The following is a 20,069-nucleotide window of genomic DNA, read 5'->3' as shown; positions in this document are numbered from 1 at the left end:
CACATCGCAATCTACAAGGAGCGTTGTGACAAACTTAGCATTCCGATGCACGACCATGTCTTTTTCAAACCCCAAAAGAAGGTCCCAAAGATGGGTATGTTACTTCAATGTATCACAGCTATTCTACTGACAAAAGCTTCGCTCTAGGATGAAACAAGGCAGCTTAGATGATGTCGTCACTTGCCAAGCATGCCCTCCGACATTCACAACAGATGGACTGCTTGATTACCTTGTAGAACTAGTAGTGTGCAAGGACGAGGTATTTATTTAATCGCTTCATTGGATATTGGCAACTGACTTTGTTACCCAAGGCCTTCCAGCTTGTTGACAAAGGACCATTCCGTCAGCTTCTCATGTACACCCGGCCCTCCCTCAATGAGAAGGACATCCCGCATCGTACTAAGCTCTGCAAGGAGATCGAAACATGTGCAGTGACTGCTGAGGAAAGGATTTGCAAGAGGCTTGAGGTAACTGACACATTCATCTTTTCCATTTAGATAATTCACGCAATTTTCAGGCAATACCTGGAAGGTGTTGTTCACCTTCGGCTCATGGACTTTGGAGCCTGGAGACCCCTACTTATCAATCACTGGCCATTACATTGACTCTCCAGAAGACGATCCACAGAAGTGGGAGTTACGTGAGGAGCAGCTTGCTTTCACCTCAATCGAAGGCAACCATTCCGGGTTGAACATCACCAATATTTTATTCCAGACTATTGAACGTTATAAGATTTCAGACAAGGTAAGTATGGAGTTGATCATGAGTACTGGTAGCTAACAACGATGATCACATTGTAGATCAGATGGTTCACTGCCGATAACACAAGTAACAACGACACTGCCATCCACAAGTTGAATCGGCTGCTGAATGCTGATGGTGATGATGGCTGGGATCCAGCCCAACGTCGCGTGCAGTAAGAATTTCAAGGATATTACGACAGAAGCAGTTCTCACCTCTGTCCAAGTGCATGGAGCATGCAATCCACCTTGCAGCTGGCCATTTCATTAGCACTGTGGCCCCGACAGCAGCGCACTGTCTTGTGGACAAGATGACTCAATGCGAGCCAGTCAACAGTGAGGATGAGGAGGACAACAAAGATGATAATGTTGATGGTTTGTCAGACGCCGTTGGGAAGGCACTTGCCCTTGCCACTCAAGTAGATTGATGTTTGCTCCACTTTTATGTAGATTACTGATATTATTGTAGATCCGAAAGTCTCCCCAAGCATGCACCTTCCTCTGCAGAATGTGTGAACAAGTTCAGTTGCCAACACTTACTCTCTTGACATGGGTTCACACTCATTGGGCCTTGATGTACATGTTCCTTGATAGACTGCTTGTCATATGAAAGGTCTGTCAACCGTTAACCTCACTCTCACCATACTGAAGCTACATTAACAGGCCGTCGATCAGTTTGTCCTTCTTGCTGATGATAGCAAGAGTGTTCTGGACTTGCAGGGCAAATCATACTCGGACTTTTGCTTATCAAAAAGAGACTGGAAGAACATCGAACTAGTCCATGAAATTCTTTGGGTATGTATCTCTCAAATGGATGTTGAACTTTCTGACCTTATCTTACAGGAGCCCGCCAATGCCCAGCAAAGTTTCTCCAGCACAAAGATCCCCACAGTCTTTTGGACCATTCTGATCCTCAAGTTCCTCCAACAATCCTGGGAGAATATGTCCAAGGTCACAAAGTTTGCAGAGATGGAATCTGCCCTTGATAAAGGCCTCGAAAATCTTCGGAAATGGTATCATAAGGTAGATGATACTGATGTCTATTTTATTTGCCTTGGTACATTATCATTATATCTCACATGTCATTAACTAATGTCTGCCGATAATAGCACTTGATCCAAACATCAAGCTTGCATACACCGAAGATAAATGGGACATGGACTTTTTCAATGCCGGTGTTCAACACCTCAAAGAACTTGTAAGTTTCTGTTTGTGCTCGCACGATACGTTCACCTATCATCTACAGTTCGACTCATACTATGTTACACCAAGTCCACCAAAGACTAATTTGGATGCAGAAGGTAAGTCTTTTTATGACACTCATCTTTAACTTTCGTCAAAGGACTGATTGTCATACTTAGATGTTCCTGGGCCATCAAATGGCACATATGGCTACTCTTGGATGCAAGCATCTGTCCGATCACACAAAGATGCAGAGCGTGTGAACGCAAATCCCTGAGAAGAGCTTAGAATGTATCTCGACAGCCCATTGGAACAAGCAAAGGATGTTGTCCTTTGGTGGGGGGTACGTTGAATCATTTACAATTTTTATGGCACATAGACCCTGATGATTTGTTTATATATTAGCAACATGCATCACAGTACCCCACACTTGCTTGAATCACACATGATTACCTTGCTATTCAAGGCTCTTCCACAGCATCTGAATGGGCCTTTTCCAGTGGCAGATTGACAGGCACCTCGCAGCGCAACCATCTTACCCCCGCCATATTCGAGAGCCTCTAGATTCTCAAACATGCATACCATAACAGACATATTGCGGCTGCTGCTGAGGCACGTGGGCACCTTGCTTTACTTCTCAAAGACATCGAGGCCATTGACATGGAGGATTTGGATGCTGTTGAAGAAGCTAACAAGTAGAGTACTGGGCTTTTGTGTTTTGAAGTTAAAATATGTCTTTTTGTGTTTTTAATTTTTTAAATGTTCAGTTCTTGGTTCTCCTACTGCTGAACCTGAACTGGACCTTAAAGAACTTGAACCTAAGGTCCGGTTCTAAGTTTGAAAAAATTACAGAACTGAACCTAAAGTCCAGTTCTTGGTTCTGAAAAAATCTGCGAGAGAACCAGACCAAACTGGACTGTGGCATCACTAAAACCAAGTGCCTTCAATGCTTGACTCAAATCCGAGAGACATGGATTGGATTCCTAATCAAGAGCACTAGGAATCTTCAATGGGGTTGATGGTAATGGCGGTGTGGTGGGCTTCAAGAGTGGAATGAAGTGTTGACGAGGAGTAGTTTGTGAGACCAGAGAGAATGGTGGGGCTCGACATGGCCGAAATGGTGGCCAGGGCCCGGAAATGTCACGATTTCCCAAAGGCAATCAATAACGGCGATTCCAATGTGCTAATGAGCTGAAGGGGTTGGCTTTGGAGGTGCGGAGAGCTGAAAGGTCATGGTGAGGTTGATTTCTCAGGAATATGGGAGTAATGGGTATGGCAGTGGTGTCTTCAGACCAATCAAAAGCTGGGGGATCCAGGGTAGAAGTAGTTGTAGCAGCAGGAGTGAGATCCATGGCTGAGCTTGAGTTTCAGCATTGACAAGAAGAGGTGGTGGACCAGTCTGGGATGAGGAAGCATGGTGTGTGGCAGAAACCTGAATAGCAGCTTTGACAGAGGGTGGTCGAGCCTCAACGGAATCAACCTGAACTATAGTGTCAAGCTTGTTGGCAGTGCAGCTATGTCCCTCAGGAAGTCCTATGTTGCAGGAGAAGCATGTTAGTGGCTTGTCAAAGCACCATTGACCATGACCTTCAACCTCCCATACTTCCCTCTCAGCCAATATCCCAACAATCTGCCCTTGATCTGCCCCTTCACGAAATGCCTGCTTTACATCCATGTCTTTGAAAAAGGCTGCTCCCCTCTTAAATCCTTCCTGTGACCCTTGCTCAAATGCATGCTTCCAGACGAGACCCAATGGTGAGTCTGGCAATGATGTGGCAAGGGCAATGAGCTTTGCAATGCTCTCTTCTGTAGCTGGTGGTGGTGATGATGTGGCTGCTAAAGTTGTTGACGCGGATGCTGGTGCTGGCAGTGCCTGACTGACAGGCTTCTTCTTCGAAGTGGTCTTCTTTTCCGGCATGGTGATGTATGACAGATGGTGGTGATGTCACAAGGCACAACGGACATGGAGACGAAGACAGTAGGTTGGTGGTAGGATGTATGGCATAGGACAGGGAAGACGGACAATGCAACAAGGTTGATGATGTGGCAGCAGATACAGCAGAAATGCTAGTGTGTTAAAGCACAAAACACACTCTCATCACCAAGTAGGGTGGAAGGGCTTCCCCAGCATGTAGCTGACTGGGTAAGTGGTGGTATTGCGGTGAGTATCTACTACATGTGATGTGTGTATCTACGTGCACATGACTGTGCTCTGGAGCAGGGAATCCCTATTTCACCAGCACGCACTGCTAAATCATTGGAATTGAAGTTCAAACAGGCAAGCATTGTATTTATTTTTATGTGGTACATATTAACACATTTACATCAGCTGGTAAAAACCTCGAAGCCAACAGGCAATGCCGAATGCCCCCCCATATTCAACACACTCACGAAATTGAGAAGCTCATGAACAACAAGGCTGGCTCTCGCAACCTTGATGATGGGGATATTGTCAATGCCAGTGACACCATTGTCATCACTTCCGATGATGAAGATGACAAACCAGTTGATAGGAAAGTCAAAGTTGAAAAAACTCAAGGTCCAATTGCTCAACACCCTCCTGTGGACATGTCAGCCTCCAACTCCTTTCAATCCACCTGCATCCTGTTCCCAGCCATCCAACAACCTCACCATGGACAGCAACTTCAACATTGTTGTCACCCCTCAATTACAACCATGTACTGGTATTTCAGTCATCATTTCTCCTCATTGCAGCCATGCTGATAGTAACCCACCTACCTGTACACACCGTGACACAGAAGATTAATTACCATATCACGCAACCGTGGCCCCACTTTCCCCACTTTCAATCCTATTGTTATCCATGTACATAAATTTCTCCAATTGGACTACCACACCTTCATTTCTCGATGTAGTTACATAGAGTTTCACCTCAGTTCACTACAATACAGTCCTTATGCTCCAAAGTAGTTCAAGTCCACTTCTCGATCATCTTACTTTATGTGTACATATTTTTTCAACTTACCTACCTACCTCACACTCCTTCATGTCCAATGTAGTTACTCCCCATTGCTTCCTTTCCAAGTCCAAGTCACAAAGATTCAAGTTATTCAACTACAATCATATGAAAATGTCCAACCCAATCATTCTTTCTCTGCGTTGAAAACAAGGTACTTTCAAAAGTCATCCAAAATTCTTCTGGCTCATCCTCCCTCCAAATTGGCATATAAACTGACTGTATCTGGTTGATACCAACATCCCACGCCCTGAGATTGAAAAGGCAAGCAAAGGTTTCGAGGAGATCACCCCGAATTTCGTGGTATGCAATTTGAAGGGGTATGCACAAGCGGCCAAAGGTACCTTGCATGGTGTGCATTCCCCACTCAGCAGTCTGCCTGTATGATCAAAGTTGCTGGTCTTCTTGAAGGAGTCTATTGTGTTCTAAACAGTTGAGAGGCAGACAAGTTCTGTCTTTCATGGGAGCTCTAATACAGCCTGCAATCTGGTCTGTTCCTTGAGGGAATGCTGTATCAGTGATGAGATAGTAACCTTCAGGTGTCTGTAGGGAATGTCACGGGTTTACAAACCCATACGGGTTGAGGTCGCGGGTGGGTACGGGTTGGCATTTTCGTACCCCAGCAAAACCCGTACCCGTGACATGGGTGTGATGGGTGTGACATGTCAATCACGAACGCGTCACCTTCACCACAACACACTACCATACCCTCCAGCACGGTTACCAGACAGCATGGCACAGCAACAACAATGCAAACGACTCGGATATGTCAGTCAGTAGTAGTGACACACAGACCACAGCAACTACAACAACAATGAGTCAAACACGATGGAATATGGGGGGGATAGACACAAACAGAGGACGGGCTTACAAGGTGCGCCCGTGAAGTTCTCTTTTCTTTTCGTTTCCTGACTATTACAACAGCACCACGACGACGACGGCACCTGCCAATGGACCCCACCTTACAGATCAACGCCAACGCGGTCACATGCAGTTACTCACCACCAACCACACAACACGATACCATCAAAACACTGGCGCATGCCCTGTGCCCCAGTTACCAACAACGATGAGTCAAACACGATGGAATATGGGGGGGATAGACACAACCAGAGGGTGGGCTTACAAGGTACGCCTGTGAAGTTTTCTTTTCTTTTTGTCTACTGACTATCACAAGAGCACAACGACGACGACACCTGCCAATGGACCCCACCTCGCAGGTCAACACCAACACAGTCACATGCAGTTGCTCACCACCACACAACACAATGCCATCAAAACACTGGCGCATGCCCTGTGCCCCAGTTACCATTTCCTGACTTTCCGATCCTCGCAGGGTTGCACAGCAGTATCGATTGACACTTGCACTGCCTTTGCAAGGTTCATTGGTCATTTCTGGAGGGATACCTGCACATGGGTTGGGAACCCCTGGGTTTTTGTAAACCCTTGACCCGTACCCACGAAAACCCACACCTGTGGATGCGGGTACGGGTTTTGACGGGTGCGGGTTACTCTGGAAAACCCCAGGGTAGCCCGTGACATTCCCTAGGTGTCTGTGCTCATAACTTCTCATAAATGGAGCGAACAACACATGAATTGTGCCAACTACCTGGAGCATTGAGATTACATGCGATGATCTCACCTGGAAAAAGTGATTTCAACCTGAACTATGGTGACACACAGAAAGAGACCTACCCTTCATGCTGAAAGCAAACATGCTGCTTACAAAATGGTCATGAAGCCAACCATTGAACATCGCATTCTCAATCTCCTGGTCTGGCAAGGTTTGTACAGCTAGATTCAGGCCATCCATACTACTAAATGCACCATTGAGAAGTGGATGATGACCCATGATGAGGCTGTTATTCTCCTGAAATTCATGTGTGCCTCATGCATTCATGATTCGACGAAGGGTGAAAAGAAGGTTTAGGCGATGTATCAGGATACTGTGGTAGGAATGAGAGTGAAGATTTGCATTAGACTAACATCAAGCATAGTTGAGCTGAGCCAATGGAGAATCAGTCCAAGAGCACCTTCAGCATCAAGAGATCGGCAGCCAAGTCGTGGCCTTGAATCAATGTTGGTTTCACAGCGAGGGATAGCAAGTGTGTTCCATAAGTCTCTGAACCCATGATCTAAAATCTTGTGAAAGGTCGTGATGTCGAATCCCATTGTGGTTATAAATGTGCGATCATTCTGGCTCTCATAAAGGACCTGCCATGGTGTACTCCGATGTGGGTTTGGAAGGAGGTTGGGACATGTCAAGTACAGTCTTCGCAAAGACTGTCTTTCAGAGTGTAGGCAGCGTGCCTCATCTAAACCGTATATGATCAGGCTGGTGTATGCAATGATCTGTTCCTCGAATTCTTCATCAGTCTATTGCATTGTGTTCTGTGCCAACTGAAGCTGGAGGAGGGCAAAGTCATCTGAAATGTCCATGCTCAGTGCAATGGAGTCAGGAGATCCAAGATGAGATGTGTGTCACCAAAAAAAATATTAACTGTACATGTGTAGATCTGTGTTGCATGGCTTATACATATTTTTAAAGTCCGCTCATCAAACATTTAGAATTTAATCTAGGTTTCTAAACTTATGGGAAGTCATCCAATGAAAGTTATTTCCCGGAGTGCTGGAAAAGTGGTTTTGTATCTAGCTAGACAGGAACATTAACAGGACCAAACAACCAGGGTTCACAGGTGGTTCCTTATGTATAGACTCGCTACCACTGGTATGTTATGCGGTGACTTCATCCAAACAACTGTAACTTCAAAACCACAACAAGGACAACACCACCTATCAGACTTGGAAAATTACAGTGCTTTGCACTGCCGTTTGCACAACAAGACCGCTTACCAGACGCAACATCCAACAAGGCCTGCAATCTCCTGTGGTGAAAGATGTTGCTCATCATGGCAAACAATGATTCGCATGCGCATCTCATCTGATGCCTGAGGCACAACAAAAGTTGAGTTTGAGAAATATAAAATTCCCAAAGTGCTCAGATCTCGTCCTGATGCATGACAATCTGTGATGAACATACAAAACCAAACATAATTTTCATGATTTCAGTGTGCAAACGGCAATGCAAAGCACTGTAGGGTCACCACATAACTACAGAACCTTTGGAGTCCGAATTTGTTCAGTGAGTAAGAACTGGTTGGTCACAAGCCTACCTTATGTACAGGCTCCTAAAAGCATTGCTCTCGGCTTCACTCCCTGCATACTATGGGGTGGGTGGGAAGTTGCTGTGATGAAGATGATGTTGAGATGATGCCAAACAAACAAAGAAAGGTCAGGAGCGAAGCGAGAGAGCGGCTGCAGCATTTGTGCACAGAGTTCTCAGGCATTCCTTTTTAAGTTGCCCTATCATATTTTCGAGGCCAACTATAGTGCAGAGATCACATCGATTAAATCAAAATTAGATAGGTTCTCCATACCATAGACACTCAAACAACAAAGTGCATGATGTTGAATGTTGAGGTGTTATGTTGAAGGCCTTTGACCACAGCAACTACACACTAGCTAATTTTTTCACTGATCTGACTTCACTGGCCTCTCAAAACCATCCACTTGCACAAGGCCTGGCAGAGGACACATCTGCCTTTCTGAATGTCTTACTGTACTAATACAACCAAGTCCTCGGGCCCTATAGGGTGTGACCTATTTTCACCATGCTTCAACAGCTGATGTGATGCATGACGAAGAGTGTGATGGCTTCAGTGCTTCTGCAAGTTGTTGAGGATGATGTTCATGTCAACTTTTCAATGAGCCAGACCAGGCTTTCGTGATGGGACAAGATGGAGTCATACTGGCAACTGAAGCAGAAGAGACTCTTATTGAAGAGGTTGAAGGCCAAGTACTCAACCCCACCATGGCCATGGAGCGGGAAGGCCAAGGCCAATGTAAGAAAATCAAGAACAGGTTGTACATGCAAGAAAACCTCAGATGGTGGAACAACTTTCATTAGAAAGTAGATAATATATACACCATGTCGTTTACATGCCTATGGGCACCACAGGCACTAGAAAAATCAGCCATTTTAGAATACTTAGGAAAAAAATGACTTCGAAAACCGGGGTGATGCGTGACATCACAGGACCCTAATGTCCGATCCAAAACTGCCAAATTTTGGCACTTATGTATGCACGATTTTTCGGCATGTCCGTCCGCACTGGATCGGACCTACCATTTTAAACCCATCTCTGTCCGCAATACTGATTACACCTGCACATGCTCGGAGGTCTGGTTCAGGTGGATAGGTGTGATGGCTAGTAAAGGTTTTTGAGAGAAAGCTTCTGAGGTCGGCAGGCTCTGGTTAATAGCCACAAAATGTACGCACATGGATCGGACCTCGCTACCGACGACCATTTATGGACCCAAAAGGGATCGGACCTCCAGCCAAATTTCATGCTTTCCATCCGCAAAGGGATTGGACATAAGCCGATTTTGGGACCCATTTCCGTCCGCATATGGATGGGACATGTTACAGCATATACCAGGGTCCTGACATCACCCTCACTTCACTTCCTTCGATGACCTCTGTGATGCATGATGCGAAGTCATGGTCGTATTACAGTGTCTTGCATAATGCTTTGCAGCACGAATTTTTTCAAATTGTATTTGATTATATTTGTAGTGAACCTGATATGTCACAACTAAGGCCCAACGAAATGATCCCTGTCTGGAATAAGCCTGAATGTGACATCTCAAGACTAGTGTTGCCAGAGCTCGGCTTAGCTCGGCTCCCGCTCAGCTTTGCCCAAAGCAGGCAGTGTGGGAGCTTGGAGCTGAGCTAAGCTGCCAAAATGATGGCTCCAGTTCAGCCACAGCGGCTCAAATCATGGCTAGCTAGCAGCTCATCACCAAAAAAAGGAACCTTTACTTTAGTGTTGCAGTTACAGTCAAAAACCTTTAATAAATGAATGGAAGTAATCCAAAGGATAACCATCACTCTCTCAAGTACCCTGATGTCTCTTTGTCACTTTTTCTGGCCATAAAATTTGAGAGATCTGGTTACCTGTATGTGTGACAGCATTTGTTTGTCACATGTCACAACCAAAAAGTCACATATATAACATATCAGCTCTGTACATGCGAGCTCTTGCTCGACAGCCTTCAAAGTTGGCAGAATAATTAGCTACATCAGTGTCCATATTGAGATCAATTTTCAGAGTAAGAAGGCTTGTACTGTCAAAACTATGGTTTTGTTTGTATTGTTACTTCCAAAATAGGATACAAGCCGTGGCTGAGCCAGCTATCCCATCAAGGAGCTGGCTCATAAGCGGGGTGCAGCCGCTGGGGACGCCCAAGCAGTGAGAACAGCTCCGCTTGGCTACTTTTGGCTTGGCTCGCGTGGCTCAGCCAAGCCGAGCCAAGCTCCGGCAACACTACTCAGGACCAGTTTAAACACAGCCAAATACAATTTCAAAAAATTCACGCTGCAAAGCATTACAGTGCTTTGCACTGCCGTTTGCACAACGAGTTTTGGAAATCCTGTTTGTGTATGTTGTACCGTGACCTTCAAAACGGGAAGTAAGAGACCGCTTACCCGACGCAACATCCAATAAGGCCTGCAATCTCCTGCGGTGAAAGATGTTGCTCATCATGGCAAACGATGATTCGCACGTGCATCTCATCCGATGCCTGAGGCGCAACAAAAGTTGGGTTTGAGAAATACAAAATTCCCAAAGTGCTCAGATCTCGTTCTGATGCGTGACAATCTGTGACGAACATACAAAACCAAACATAATTTTCGCGATTTCGGTGTGCAAACGGCAATGCAAAGCACTGTATGCAAGGCACTGTAGTACAGTATGTCCAGATAAACGCTACGCCTCCAAGGCCTTCTTATCAGCATCCAGCAGATATGGAGCCGGACAGATCGCAAGCAGGGCCTTCAGGAGATTTTGTTGCTCCACCACCACCTCCTCCTTGTAATCCTGGTCCCAGATTACTCTTATTTGGACCTGTTACCATTGTTTGGACTTGTTGCTTCTCTTTCGTATTTCTACTTCTTCCTGCGCGCTTCCGCGCTTGGACTCTTACCACCATCTTCCCATACGCATCTTACTCTCCTGTACCCATACTTTCCCTCTAGAACCTCCAGAATCATAGACGTGGTTTATTTCTGTTGGTTCGTCTTGTGAGCAGTGTTATCTACCCCTCCGGGTAGATTTCCACTTTTTTTTGAAATATCGCCACCGTTTTAGATTCTGACATGTATTTCGCGCATATAGGCACGCCCTTTTGGAATTCCCACTAGGCGTTTGCTTGACGCGTTATCGCATCATCTCTGTACGTAAACTGTCGTGCTTGTCCATTGTGACATGCTTTTAACTGTCTGATTAGTGGAGGGTTACTCACCTGTACCGGTATACCGCCGTCATCCGTGAACCCCTTTTGGGACGCGCTCACGCCAACCGTAATGCTGGAACTGCCTCGCTTCACCCGTACCACCGCACTTGCTCAACAACTCCCTCTCCTTAACGGTTTGACCAGCACTACGCGTTCTAGAAATAACCGTCCTCTATCTCTTCACGAACCGTCTTCACCTTTAACACTCCCATCACCATCTCCACTGCTCCTACTCTCATCCGACTCTTCAGACTCTGAAGAAGACGCATATATCCACAAAAAACCCGCATATATCCACAAAAAACATCATCACACAATGTCCACACTTGCAACAGTAGAGCCCACCAGCGCCAAGGCACCTGTCTTGACTGAAGGGGATGTTTCCCCAGCTGTGATGATGGATTTTGAAAATGCGGCGCTCGACTTCTTCGTCTCGAAGTCCATTCCTGCTGAGAAACAGGTCACAATGATAATCCCGGGTATCAAAGACCTCAGGATTCAGGATTGGATTGCCGCTGAACGCACGCGACTTGTCACGCTCGAGTTCCCTGCCTTCATGTCTGAAATGCGGGCTAACTACTTGCATCAGGATTGGGAGGATCAGATCAGGAATAAGATCCTTACCTCTACTCTCACGTCGTCAAAGACTTCCTTCTGGAATTGGTCCCAACAGCTCCTCAAGTTGAACTGCCTCCTTCGGGGAACCACCTCATTCTTCGACGACACCGCTCTCCGTAATCACCTTGAGGCCCACCTAGACGACGAGCTACGTGCGCGTCTCAAAAACAGTGAGGCGCGCAAGGAGAAGGCACTCAAACCGTGGATCAACTCTGTCCGCATCATCGACGAGGCTCGAGCAGTCGAAAACAAAAGAGCTCGTGAACTCATTGAAGAGACTATCGACCGCCAGGCGAAACATCAGAACACGAAGACTGATGTCTTGCGTGGTTCGTCCCGTCGGGCAAACACGTCCCAATCAAACTCGACGTCTGCCAACTCTTCCAGCTCTTCGTTCGTCAAGCTTCCCCCTCTCACCGACGATGAACGAGCACTCCTGAATGAACACGATGGCTGCACCAAATGTTGTCGTTTCTACTGTGATCATCATTCTCAATCATGCCCTGATGGTTTCCCCTCTGGCAAGAACTACAAAACACTTACCGTCGCATTCGCGCTAGCTGCCAAGAAGGCTAAGGCGGTAGCTAAGCATACCGCCAAACCCGTTGCCGCCACCGCCGCCTCGATCGAGGAGGTCGACTCTGACGATGACCTGTCTGCCACAGTGGCAGTTCTCCCAAACTCGCCTGGCAATTACGCGTCGGACTCTGATGAGGACTGGGATGTGTCGCACCGTGATGTGAGTAACACGTCTATCCGAAGCAAACATTTAATCTGGAATTGTCAAATCAACAGTCTGACGAATGACTTTCCAGTGAAAACGCGCGCTCTCATTGACAACGGTGCACACCTAGTGCTCATCCGCCCTGAACTCGTCGAACGCCTGGGACTGAAGCAGTATAAATTGAACAAACCGGAATTAGTCGACGTCGCCTTTAGCAATGGAAAGAAGAAGAAAACCGAACTGTATTTTTATGTTAAACTCGCACTCTCATCATTGGACTCTGCATGGACTTCTCATGTCGTAAAAGCTCTTGTTACACCTGGACTCTGTTTGCCAATTATTCTGGGCCTCCCTTGGCTCGAACGGAATTTTATTGTTACGGATCACGCTGCACGGACATGTATAGATAAAAGGAATTCATATGACTTGTTGAACCCCCCTGACATCGTACCGCCGCCGCCTCCCAAACCTCGTCTGCGTGAGCAAATAAAGATAACAAAAGCAGATAAGAAATTGGCACTTGCAGAACTGATGTTAGTATGCCATGATCGATTAAAGAATAAAAAACTACAACCAGAACACGTCAAAGACTTTGACGTCGCCGGTGCTGTCCGTGATCGTATCGATGTTCTTGTTGCACAGGAACAACTGGCAACACGTGAAACTGCTTTGAAAACAGAATACAAGGAGATTTTCGAACCTATTCCTCACGCCGACGAATTACCTCGAGATATTGTCGCTGAAATTCAAATCAAGAATGCTGAAAAGACTATTAAATCACGCTCGTATCCGTCACCGCGGAAATACAAACAAGCCTGGCAGATTTAAATTCAACAACATTTGGACGCAGGCCGCATTAGGCCTTCTTCTTCTCCGTGTGCTTCGCCCGCATTTATTGTGCCGAAGGCAAACCCCAACGTATTGCCGCATTGGGTAAATGATTACTGGCAGCTTAATGAAAACACTGTCACAGATAGTCACCCCTTACCCCGCATCGATGATATCCTAAATGATTGTGCAAAAGGACGGATCTGGGGTACAATTGATATGACAAACAGTTTTTTCCAGACAAGGATGCATCCGGATCACGTACATTTAACAGCGGTAAACACTCCCTTGGGCCTCTACGAATGGCTGGTAATGCCAATGGGTTTGAAAAATGCCCCTGCCATCCACCAACGTCGAGTGACTGCGGCGCTGAGGACGCTGATTGGGAAAATTTGTCATATATATTTGGATGACATCGTAATATGGTCAAACTCTCTAGAAGAACATGAACGTAACGTCCGGACTGTGCTGGAAGCACTGCGTGCAGCACGCTTGTATGTAAACCCTGATAAAACACATTTGTTTTGCACCGAGATTGATTTCCTGGGGCACCACATAAGCGTACGCGGTATCGAAGCTGATAACAAAAAAGTTGAAAAGGTCCTCAACTGGCCTGTACCAAAATCAGCTACAGAAGTTAGAGGTTTTCTGGGCCTTGTCCGTTACATCGCTGCATTTTTGCCGTCGCTTGCTGATCATACTGGCGTACTCTCCGAACTGACGACGAAAGATTCCAAACGGAACTTTCCATGTTGGGCGCCTAGACATCAAAAAGCTTTCAACGCAATAAAGCAAATTGTAACGAGCCGGGATTGTCTGACAACAATTGACTTTTCCAAAATGCCAGAGTACAAAATATTTGTAACAACAGACGCAAGTGACAAATGTTCCGGCGCAGTGCTATCCTTCGGACCGTCTTGGGAAAATGCGCGGCCAGTAGCATTTGACTCAATGACATTCAAAAACGCTGAACTGAATTATCCGGTACACGAAAAGGAGTTGCTTGCAATAATACGTGCACTCAAAAAATGGCGCGTTGACTTGTTAGGGTCGCCTTTCTTCATCTACACAGATCATAAAACATTGGAAAATTTTAACGTTCAAAAAGACCTGTCACGACGACAAGTGCGCTGGATGGAATTTATGTCCCAGTTCGACGCTAAGGTCATCTACATCAAGGGAGAGGACAATACAGTTGCAGATGCCCTTTCCCGCTTACCTTCTCCACAATCTCTGACTGATTCTGAAAATACTGCGCGGCATCCCTACAACTTCTGCGACGATGATGAAGGCGAAGCAACAATTGCAAGTGTAACCTTCCCGCGCTTGTGTGGTCCATGGGAATCCGCGACTTGCTTGGCGTCGCGTGAACCTATACTTCCGGCAATCGGCGCCACCTTGGAGATAACCGCAGATAAATCCTTTTTAGATGCTGTCAGATCGGGTTATGCAGATGACGCGTGGTGTAAAACACTACCTGCTGCTGCCGTCAGTTGGCCTGAGTTGGTGTTCCGTGATGGCTTATGGTATGTTGGAGAGAGATTGATCATACCAAGGTCAAACAACCTCCGTGAAACCCTGTTCATGCTCGCACACGATGTGATTGGCCATTTTGGATTTTACAAAACATACGGTTCTCTTAGGAATGCGTACTATTGGCCTAACATGCGTCGTGATCTCGAGCAAGGCTATGTGCCTTCTTGTCCCGATTGCCAGCGCAACAAATCATCGACGATTAAACCTTATGGCCCTCTTCACCCATTACCAATCCCTGATCGACAGGGTGACTCTGTAGCGATTGACTTTATTGGTCCGCTTCCAGAAGACAACGGGAAAAACTCTATTATCACCTTCACTGATCGTCTGGGCAGTGATATACAGTTAGTACCGTCTCAGACCGATATTACTGCTGAAGATCTGGTGTATCTATTTTTTGATCGTTGGTATTGTGAAAATGGCTTGCCGTCTGAAATCATTTCCGACCGAGACAAACTCTTCGTCTCGAGATTTTGGAAAGCCTTGCACAAATTGACGGGCGTGAAACTGAAACTGTCAACTGCATATCACCCGGAATCAGACGGCGCCAGTGAACGCACGAACAAAACTGTAAACCAAGCGCTGAGGTATCACGTTGAGCACAACCAAATAGGTTGGGTTCGTGCCCTACCAAAAATTCGTTTTGACATGATGAACACTGTAAATAAATCAACAGGCTTTACGCCTTTCCAACTGCGCATGGGGCGAAGCCCTCGCGTTATACCACCCCTCGTTCCGGCAAAATCTTCTGCCACTGTAACAGACATAGACGCTTGGCATGTTATCCGTAAACTTGAAACGGATGTGCTGGAAGCTCAAGACAACTTGCTTAAGGCAAAACTGTCACAAGCACGTCAGGCGAATAAAAATCGCACATTGACCTTCCCCTTTACCGTCGGGTCGCGTGTACGTCTGTCGACGTTACACAGACGAAAGGAATATAAAGTGAAAGGGGAAAAACGCGTAGCAAAATTCATGCCGCGTTACGATGGCCCTTACACAATCACTGATGTCGACGAGGAACACTCAACAGTTACCCTTGATCTTCCTAATTCGACGAATATTTTCCCTACATTCCACACATCACAAGTGATTCCGTACATCGAATCAGATACAGAACAATTCCCATCCCGTCATTTTGAAGAACCGGCTCCTATAATCACTGAGGATGGGAATGAAGAACAATATATCGACAGAATATTGGATGCACGCCGTCGCGGACGAGGTTATCAATACCTAGTCCGCTGGCGCGGCTTCGGTAAAGAACATGATGAATGGCTACCTGGTTCTGAACTAGAAGATTGTGAAGCTCTCGACATATGGCTGGCCTCGCGGAATGGATCTTCTTGATTTTTTAAGTAGATTTCTTTCCACCTTGCCAGCCGGTAGCTTTTTCCCATTGGGTTTTGATGCACCCGGTGCTTGGATTTACTTATATTATTACTAACATTTTTCTTTTTTTCCTCTCTTTTTCTTTTTAAAGCAGGGGAGGGTGTAATCCTGGTCCCGGATTACTCTTATTTGGACCTGTTACCATTGTTTGGACTTGTTGCTTCTCTTTCGTATTTCTACTTCTTCCTGCGCGCTTCCGCGCTTGGACTCTTACCACCATCTTCCCATACGCATCTTACTCTCCTGTACCCATACTTTCCCTCTAGAACCTCCAGAATCATAGACGTGGTTTATTTCTGTTGGTTCGTCTTGTGAGCAGTGTTATCTACCCCTCCGGGTAGATTTCCACTCCTCCCTGTTTCTCGGGGATGCCAACACCATCGGTTAACACCTCTCAGCGAAGTGGAGATTCTAGTCCTCCACTTGCCAGCTCAAACAGCACAGAAACAACCCCACCGATGATCTCGGCTACTGCCAGAGACTTTGGAAGTACACCCACCCCCCTTGCGCCTTCCATTCAAACGTCCCCCTCGACCCCCTCGCCCTCCGTTTCACCTTCATCAGGCCTCATGTCGTCCCCAATTTCTCAGACTATCCCTCTGCCAGGCGATCCAAGCCAGATCCCCAGTATGCCTGCACCGAACGCCGCTGATTCATATAAGAATAAACTTGGCCTCAATAGCTCCGTGAACTTAAGGTCGGTGCACACTCCGATCCCAGGGCAGTCGGGGTCGTCACAATACGGATCTACAGGTAATGGGTGCCCCACAGCAAATGACATTCCAGAAGCGCCCGCATTCCAAGCGCCTCATTTTCACAAGGCGCAATCCTATCAAGTCCCCTCGCCAGCTTCTTGCCTGACACATAGTCACCCCGGATCCACGAACAATGGGTTTGCCACCCCACACCCGAAGAACGTCGATTCTGAAGCGCCTGCATTCCAACCCCCTCATCTCCAGAGAGCACAATCTTATCAAGGACCTCCTCTCCCGACAGATATCCATCACCCTCACAGAAGTGCTACATATCCTGCCAACATTTATGCGCATTCATCATCTTCTCCGTCCACCCCGCATTCAAGCACAGCAGCTCAACCTCCTTCACAATCAGCCAATGCCTCGGGGGAGTCAATGTCACATATCCAAACCACGGTTTCACCACCAGAAGAGAGTTTTGGCGTATCGATGGGTTCCCCGTCCCAAGGAAGAGAAGGATCTACAACCTCCCCTCCAATCTCACCCGCAGATGCCACTCAATTTGCTGCGCTGGCAGCCCAAGCCTCGCAGAGAGCCAAAATCCTCAAGCAGATGGGCATATCGGTCGGCAAGACCGCAGGCAAAGCAGCACTGCAAATCGCAGGTAACGCAGCCTTGTTATCGGTGGGTATCCCGCCTGGTCTGGCCGTAGATGTCGGGACGTCAATCCTAAACAGCAACGCCGTAGGCGCGCTCGTTGTGAATGCCTTCCTCGGTGCGAGCACGGGGGTCAACCTGTCTGCTCTGCTGGCTGTGCTTCAAGGGCAGCCTGGTGCAGACTACCAGGGCATCATAAATGCGTTGAAGCTACAGCAGCAGCGGTTACAAAGGTGGCCTCAGGCACCTCCCGTGGACTACCAGGCTCTGCTCACCGAGTTGACTAGGATACTGCTCGCTGCCGCTCAACAACAAGCTGTTGCGCAACAACAACAAGCTCCCTCACAGCAGCACATACGCAAAACGTCTAAACGAACTTTGGGTGCAAAGTTGTAAAGTTGCCAACTTCGCAGAGTAAGGTGCAATCACTTCGAAAGCTTAAGTTCTCGACAACTTTTCAAAGTTAGGAATCCTTTTCCGTAGCACTTTGTTGGTCCACTTTGATCAGCTTATTAGGACACTTTAGATCTCGAGCACAACATGTTACAGAAGAATGAAATAGTATCATTGAGGTTCAGTATATGTATAGCAAATGTGCATGTTACCCCGAGTTAGGCGCTAATTCGAACGGTTTCCCCTGACGCTTAGTCGCCTTCCCTCCCTCCTCCGAGTTGGTCAATTGGGCGCCCTCCATCTTGTTAACCCCTTCATCACACGTATATCCCCCTCCCTTCCTCTCAGAACCCTCACACCCCCTCAGCCGACGAATACCGTAAGACCATATCAAATGAGACCACCCTCAATTGTTATTGGGTCACTTCCCTGCTGATATAGTTTTCGTCGCCAGTCCAGCCTTCCATCATGACTTTAGGGGGATGTAGCTCTCCGGTATGCTTCTCCCCCCTTGTCCACTGACGTGCGACCTCATCACTCTGTAGTATAGCGGTCGTGGGCAAGCCTAAGTGTCACTCACGACCGCTCCAACCAATGCCAGCTTGGTCGTTTGCAATGCACATTGATTCCGCTTTTCCAAGGTTGCAAGAGGTAACTCGCCCATACAATCTTTGAAATTCCTTTGTTGCTACAGGTTCTATTACAAGTACAGTGTCTTCATCCGAGACCTAAAGTCAACCCACTTTCGCTCAGCATGTACTCCGCGTAGCCGGAATTCGATGTGGTTGTCCAGTCGATAAAAAGGGCTGACTTGCCATCGAAAGCAAAATTCGGGTGAAGGAAATCGTCATGGCCCTAGTCGTCGTTCCCACTATAAAAGACGTGGTCTTCCGAACGTGTATTTGGATCCCCCAGACCTCCCTTTGTTACCGCCACCCTCGTCAAGTCTGGCTCTTTTTCTTTCACTACCCTCACTGTCAAGGCGAACGGACCTCTCCACCTCGCCTTCGCTGGTGGCAGAATCCTCATCGTCCTCGCGAGAACGTTTTTGCGAGGAGCCGATGAACGGGATAGATGAATCCCTAGCCTCCAAAAGTTTCGCGGTCGATGCCACAGGATGTGCAGAAGTACCGTTCTGGTCCTGGCCATTCCTACGGGCCCGCTTTAAAGGCTTCGGCCTCTGATCTTTTTCTTGATCAGAGCAATCCCCATCATCGTCATTCCTTCGACCTTCGTCGTCGCCTTCTCGACCCTTGCCATTGGGAGGCGGTGAACGATCCCTAATCACCTGCGTCAGCGACTAGGTCAAAGGTCGCGAGTTTACACCTAAAACTCACTTATGATCCCTCTTTCTCTTCGAGTCAGTTTTCTTCTTTTTCCTTGCCTCTTCTTTCTTCTTCTTGATAGTATCCAGTTCGCGCCTCGCCACAATATCCGGGTCATCGGAACTATCAGTTTCGTCGCTGGGCCACTCCATCTTTTCCATAGCTTTGTCTACCTTTCCTTTCAACTGTGACGCTTTGAATGGTCCGGTGATTTGCTCTAGCTCTTTTTGGGCTTTCAAACTGCGAGCGTGCTCCTTGCTGACCAAAGCTTGGACGCGAAGAAGCTCTCCAGCGGCTTCGTTCACTTCTTCTTTGGCTCGTTTCAGCACGTCGAGGAGGCTATGTCTGCCCTTTTTCAGGTCGCCGAGCATTTCGTAAAGCCACATGTGGGGAAGTGGCTCGCGCTCGTCCGCAGTCCCCTGGATGCGCCGTCCTTGAGGTGGGAAGACGAACTCGAGCTTTTGTTTTGTTGGTGTAGCTGGCTCCGGAGCTTGTGAACGTCGACTGGGACCAGGAAAGGAAGGGGAGGGGGAACAACGGTTTTCCACAGGGAGAAGTGGCGCGACGTGAAAGGTGTTGATATGCTTCACCGAGTACTTGTCAACTTCCTCGAGCTCGGGATCGGATACCGCCTCGATGCTCTTCCTG

The 20,069-nt window shown here is 47.2% G+C and overlaps 5 protein-coding genes across 5 annotated transcripts; 1 reads left to right on the top strand and 4 right to left on the bottom strand.

Annotated features, from left to right (window-relative positions):
- Positions 1 to 3,171: 3,171 nt before the first annotated feature.
- LACBIDRAFT_329152 (uncharacterized protein) lies at positions 3,172 to 3,840 on the bottom strand (the record flags this gene model as incomplete). Its single annotated transcript, XM_001883223.1, has 1 exon — positions 3,172 to 3,840. One exon carries the CDS (start codon positions 3,838 to 3,840, stop codon positions 3,172 to 3,174), a length of 669 nt encoding a protein of 222 aa, XP_001883258.1.
- A 402-nt stretch (positions 3,841 to 4,242) lies between these two features.
- LACBIDRAFT_329151 (uncharacterized protein) lies at positions 4,243 to 5,250 on the bottom strand (the record flags this gene model as incomplete). Its single annotated transcript, XM_001883222.1, has 5 exons — positions 4,243 to 4,251; positions 4,314 to 4,482; positions 4,658 to 4,661; positions 4,913 to 4,959; positions 5,120 to 5,250. The coding sequence occupies 5 exons, from the start codon at positions 5,248 to 5,250 to the stop codon at positions 4,243 to 4,245; spliced, it is 360 nt and encodes a 119-aa protein (XP_001883257.1).
- Positions 5,251 to 6,458: 1,208 nt separating this feature from the next.
- Positions 6,459 to 7,071, bottom strand: LACBIDRAFT_329150 (uncharacterized protein; the record flags this gene model as incomplete). The annotated part of the gene is made up of 3 exons (XM_001883221.1): positions 6,459 to 6,541; positions 6,595 to 6,769; positions 6,886 to 7,071. The coding sequence occupies 3 exons, from the start codon at positions 7,069 to 7,071 to the stop codon at positions 6,459 to 6,461; spliced, it is 444 nt and encodes a 147-aa protein (XP_001883256.1).
- Positions 7,072 to 11,569: 4,498 nt separating this feature from the next.
- Positions 11,570 to 13,423, top strand: LACBIDRAFT_329149 (uncharacterized protein; the record flags this gene model as incomplete). Its single annotated transcript, XM_001883315.1, has 2 exons — positions 11,570 to 13,073; positions 13,173 to 13,423. The coding sequence occupies 2 exons, from the start codon at positions 11,570 to 11,572 to the stop codon at positions 13,421 to 13,423; spliced, it is 1,755 nt and encodes a 584-aa protein (XP_001883350.1).
- A 5,139-nt stretch (positions 13,424 to 18,562) lies between these two features.
- LACBIDRAFT_329147 (uncharacterized protein) lies at positions 18,563 to 19,807 on the bottom strand (the record flags this gene model as incomplete). The annotated part of the gene is made up of 4 exons (XM_001883220.1): positions 18,563 to 18,635; positions 18,677 to 18,793; positions 19,089 to 19,376; positions 19,434 to 19,807. 4 exons carry the CDS (start codon positions 19,805 to 19,807, stop codon positions 18,563 to 18,565), a joined length of 852 nt encoding a protein of 283 aa, XP_001883255.1.
- Between the last annotated feature and the right edge of the window lie 262 nt (positions 19,808 to 20,069).

This window comes from Laccaria bicolor, genomic scaffold (assembly GCF_000143565.1).
Source record: "Laccaria bicolor S238N-H82 LACBIscaffold_20 genomic scaffold, whole genome shotgun sequence".
Classification (NCBI taxonomy): Eukaryota; Fungi; Basidiomycota; class Agaricomycetes; order Agaricales; family Hydnangiaceae; genus Laccaria; species Laccaria bicolor.
This window is presented reverse-complemented; position numbering and strand designations above follow the sequence as displayed.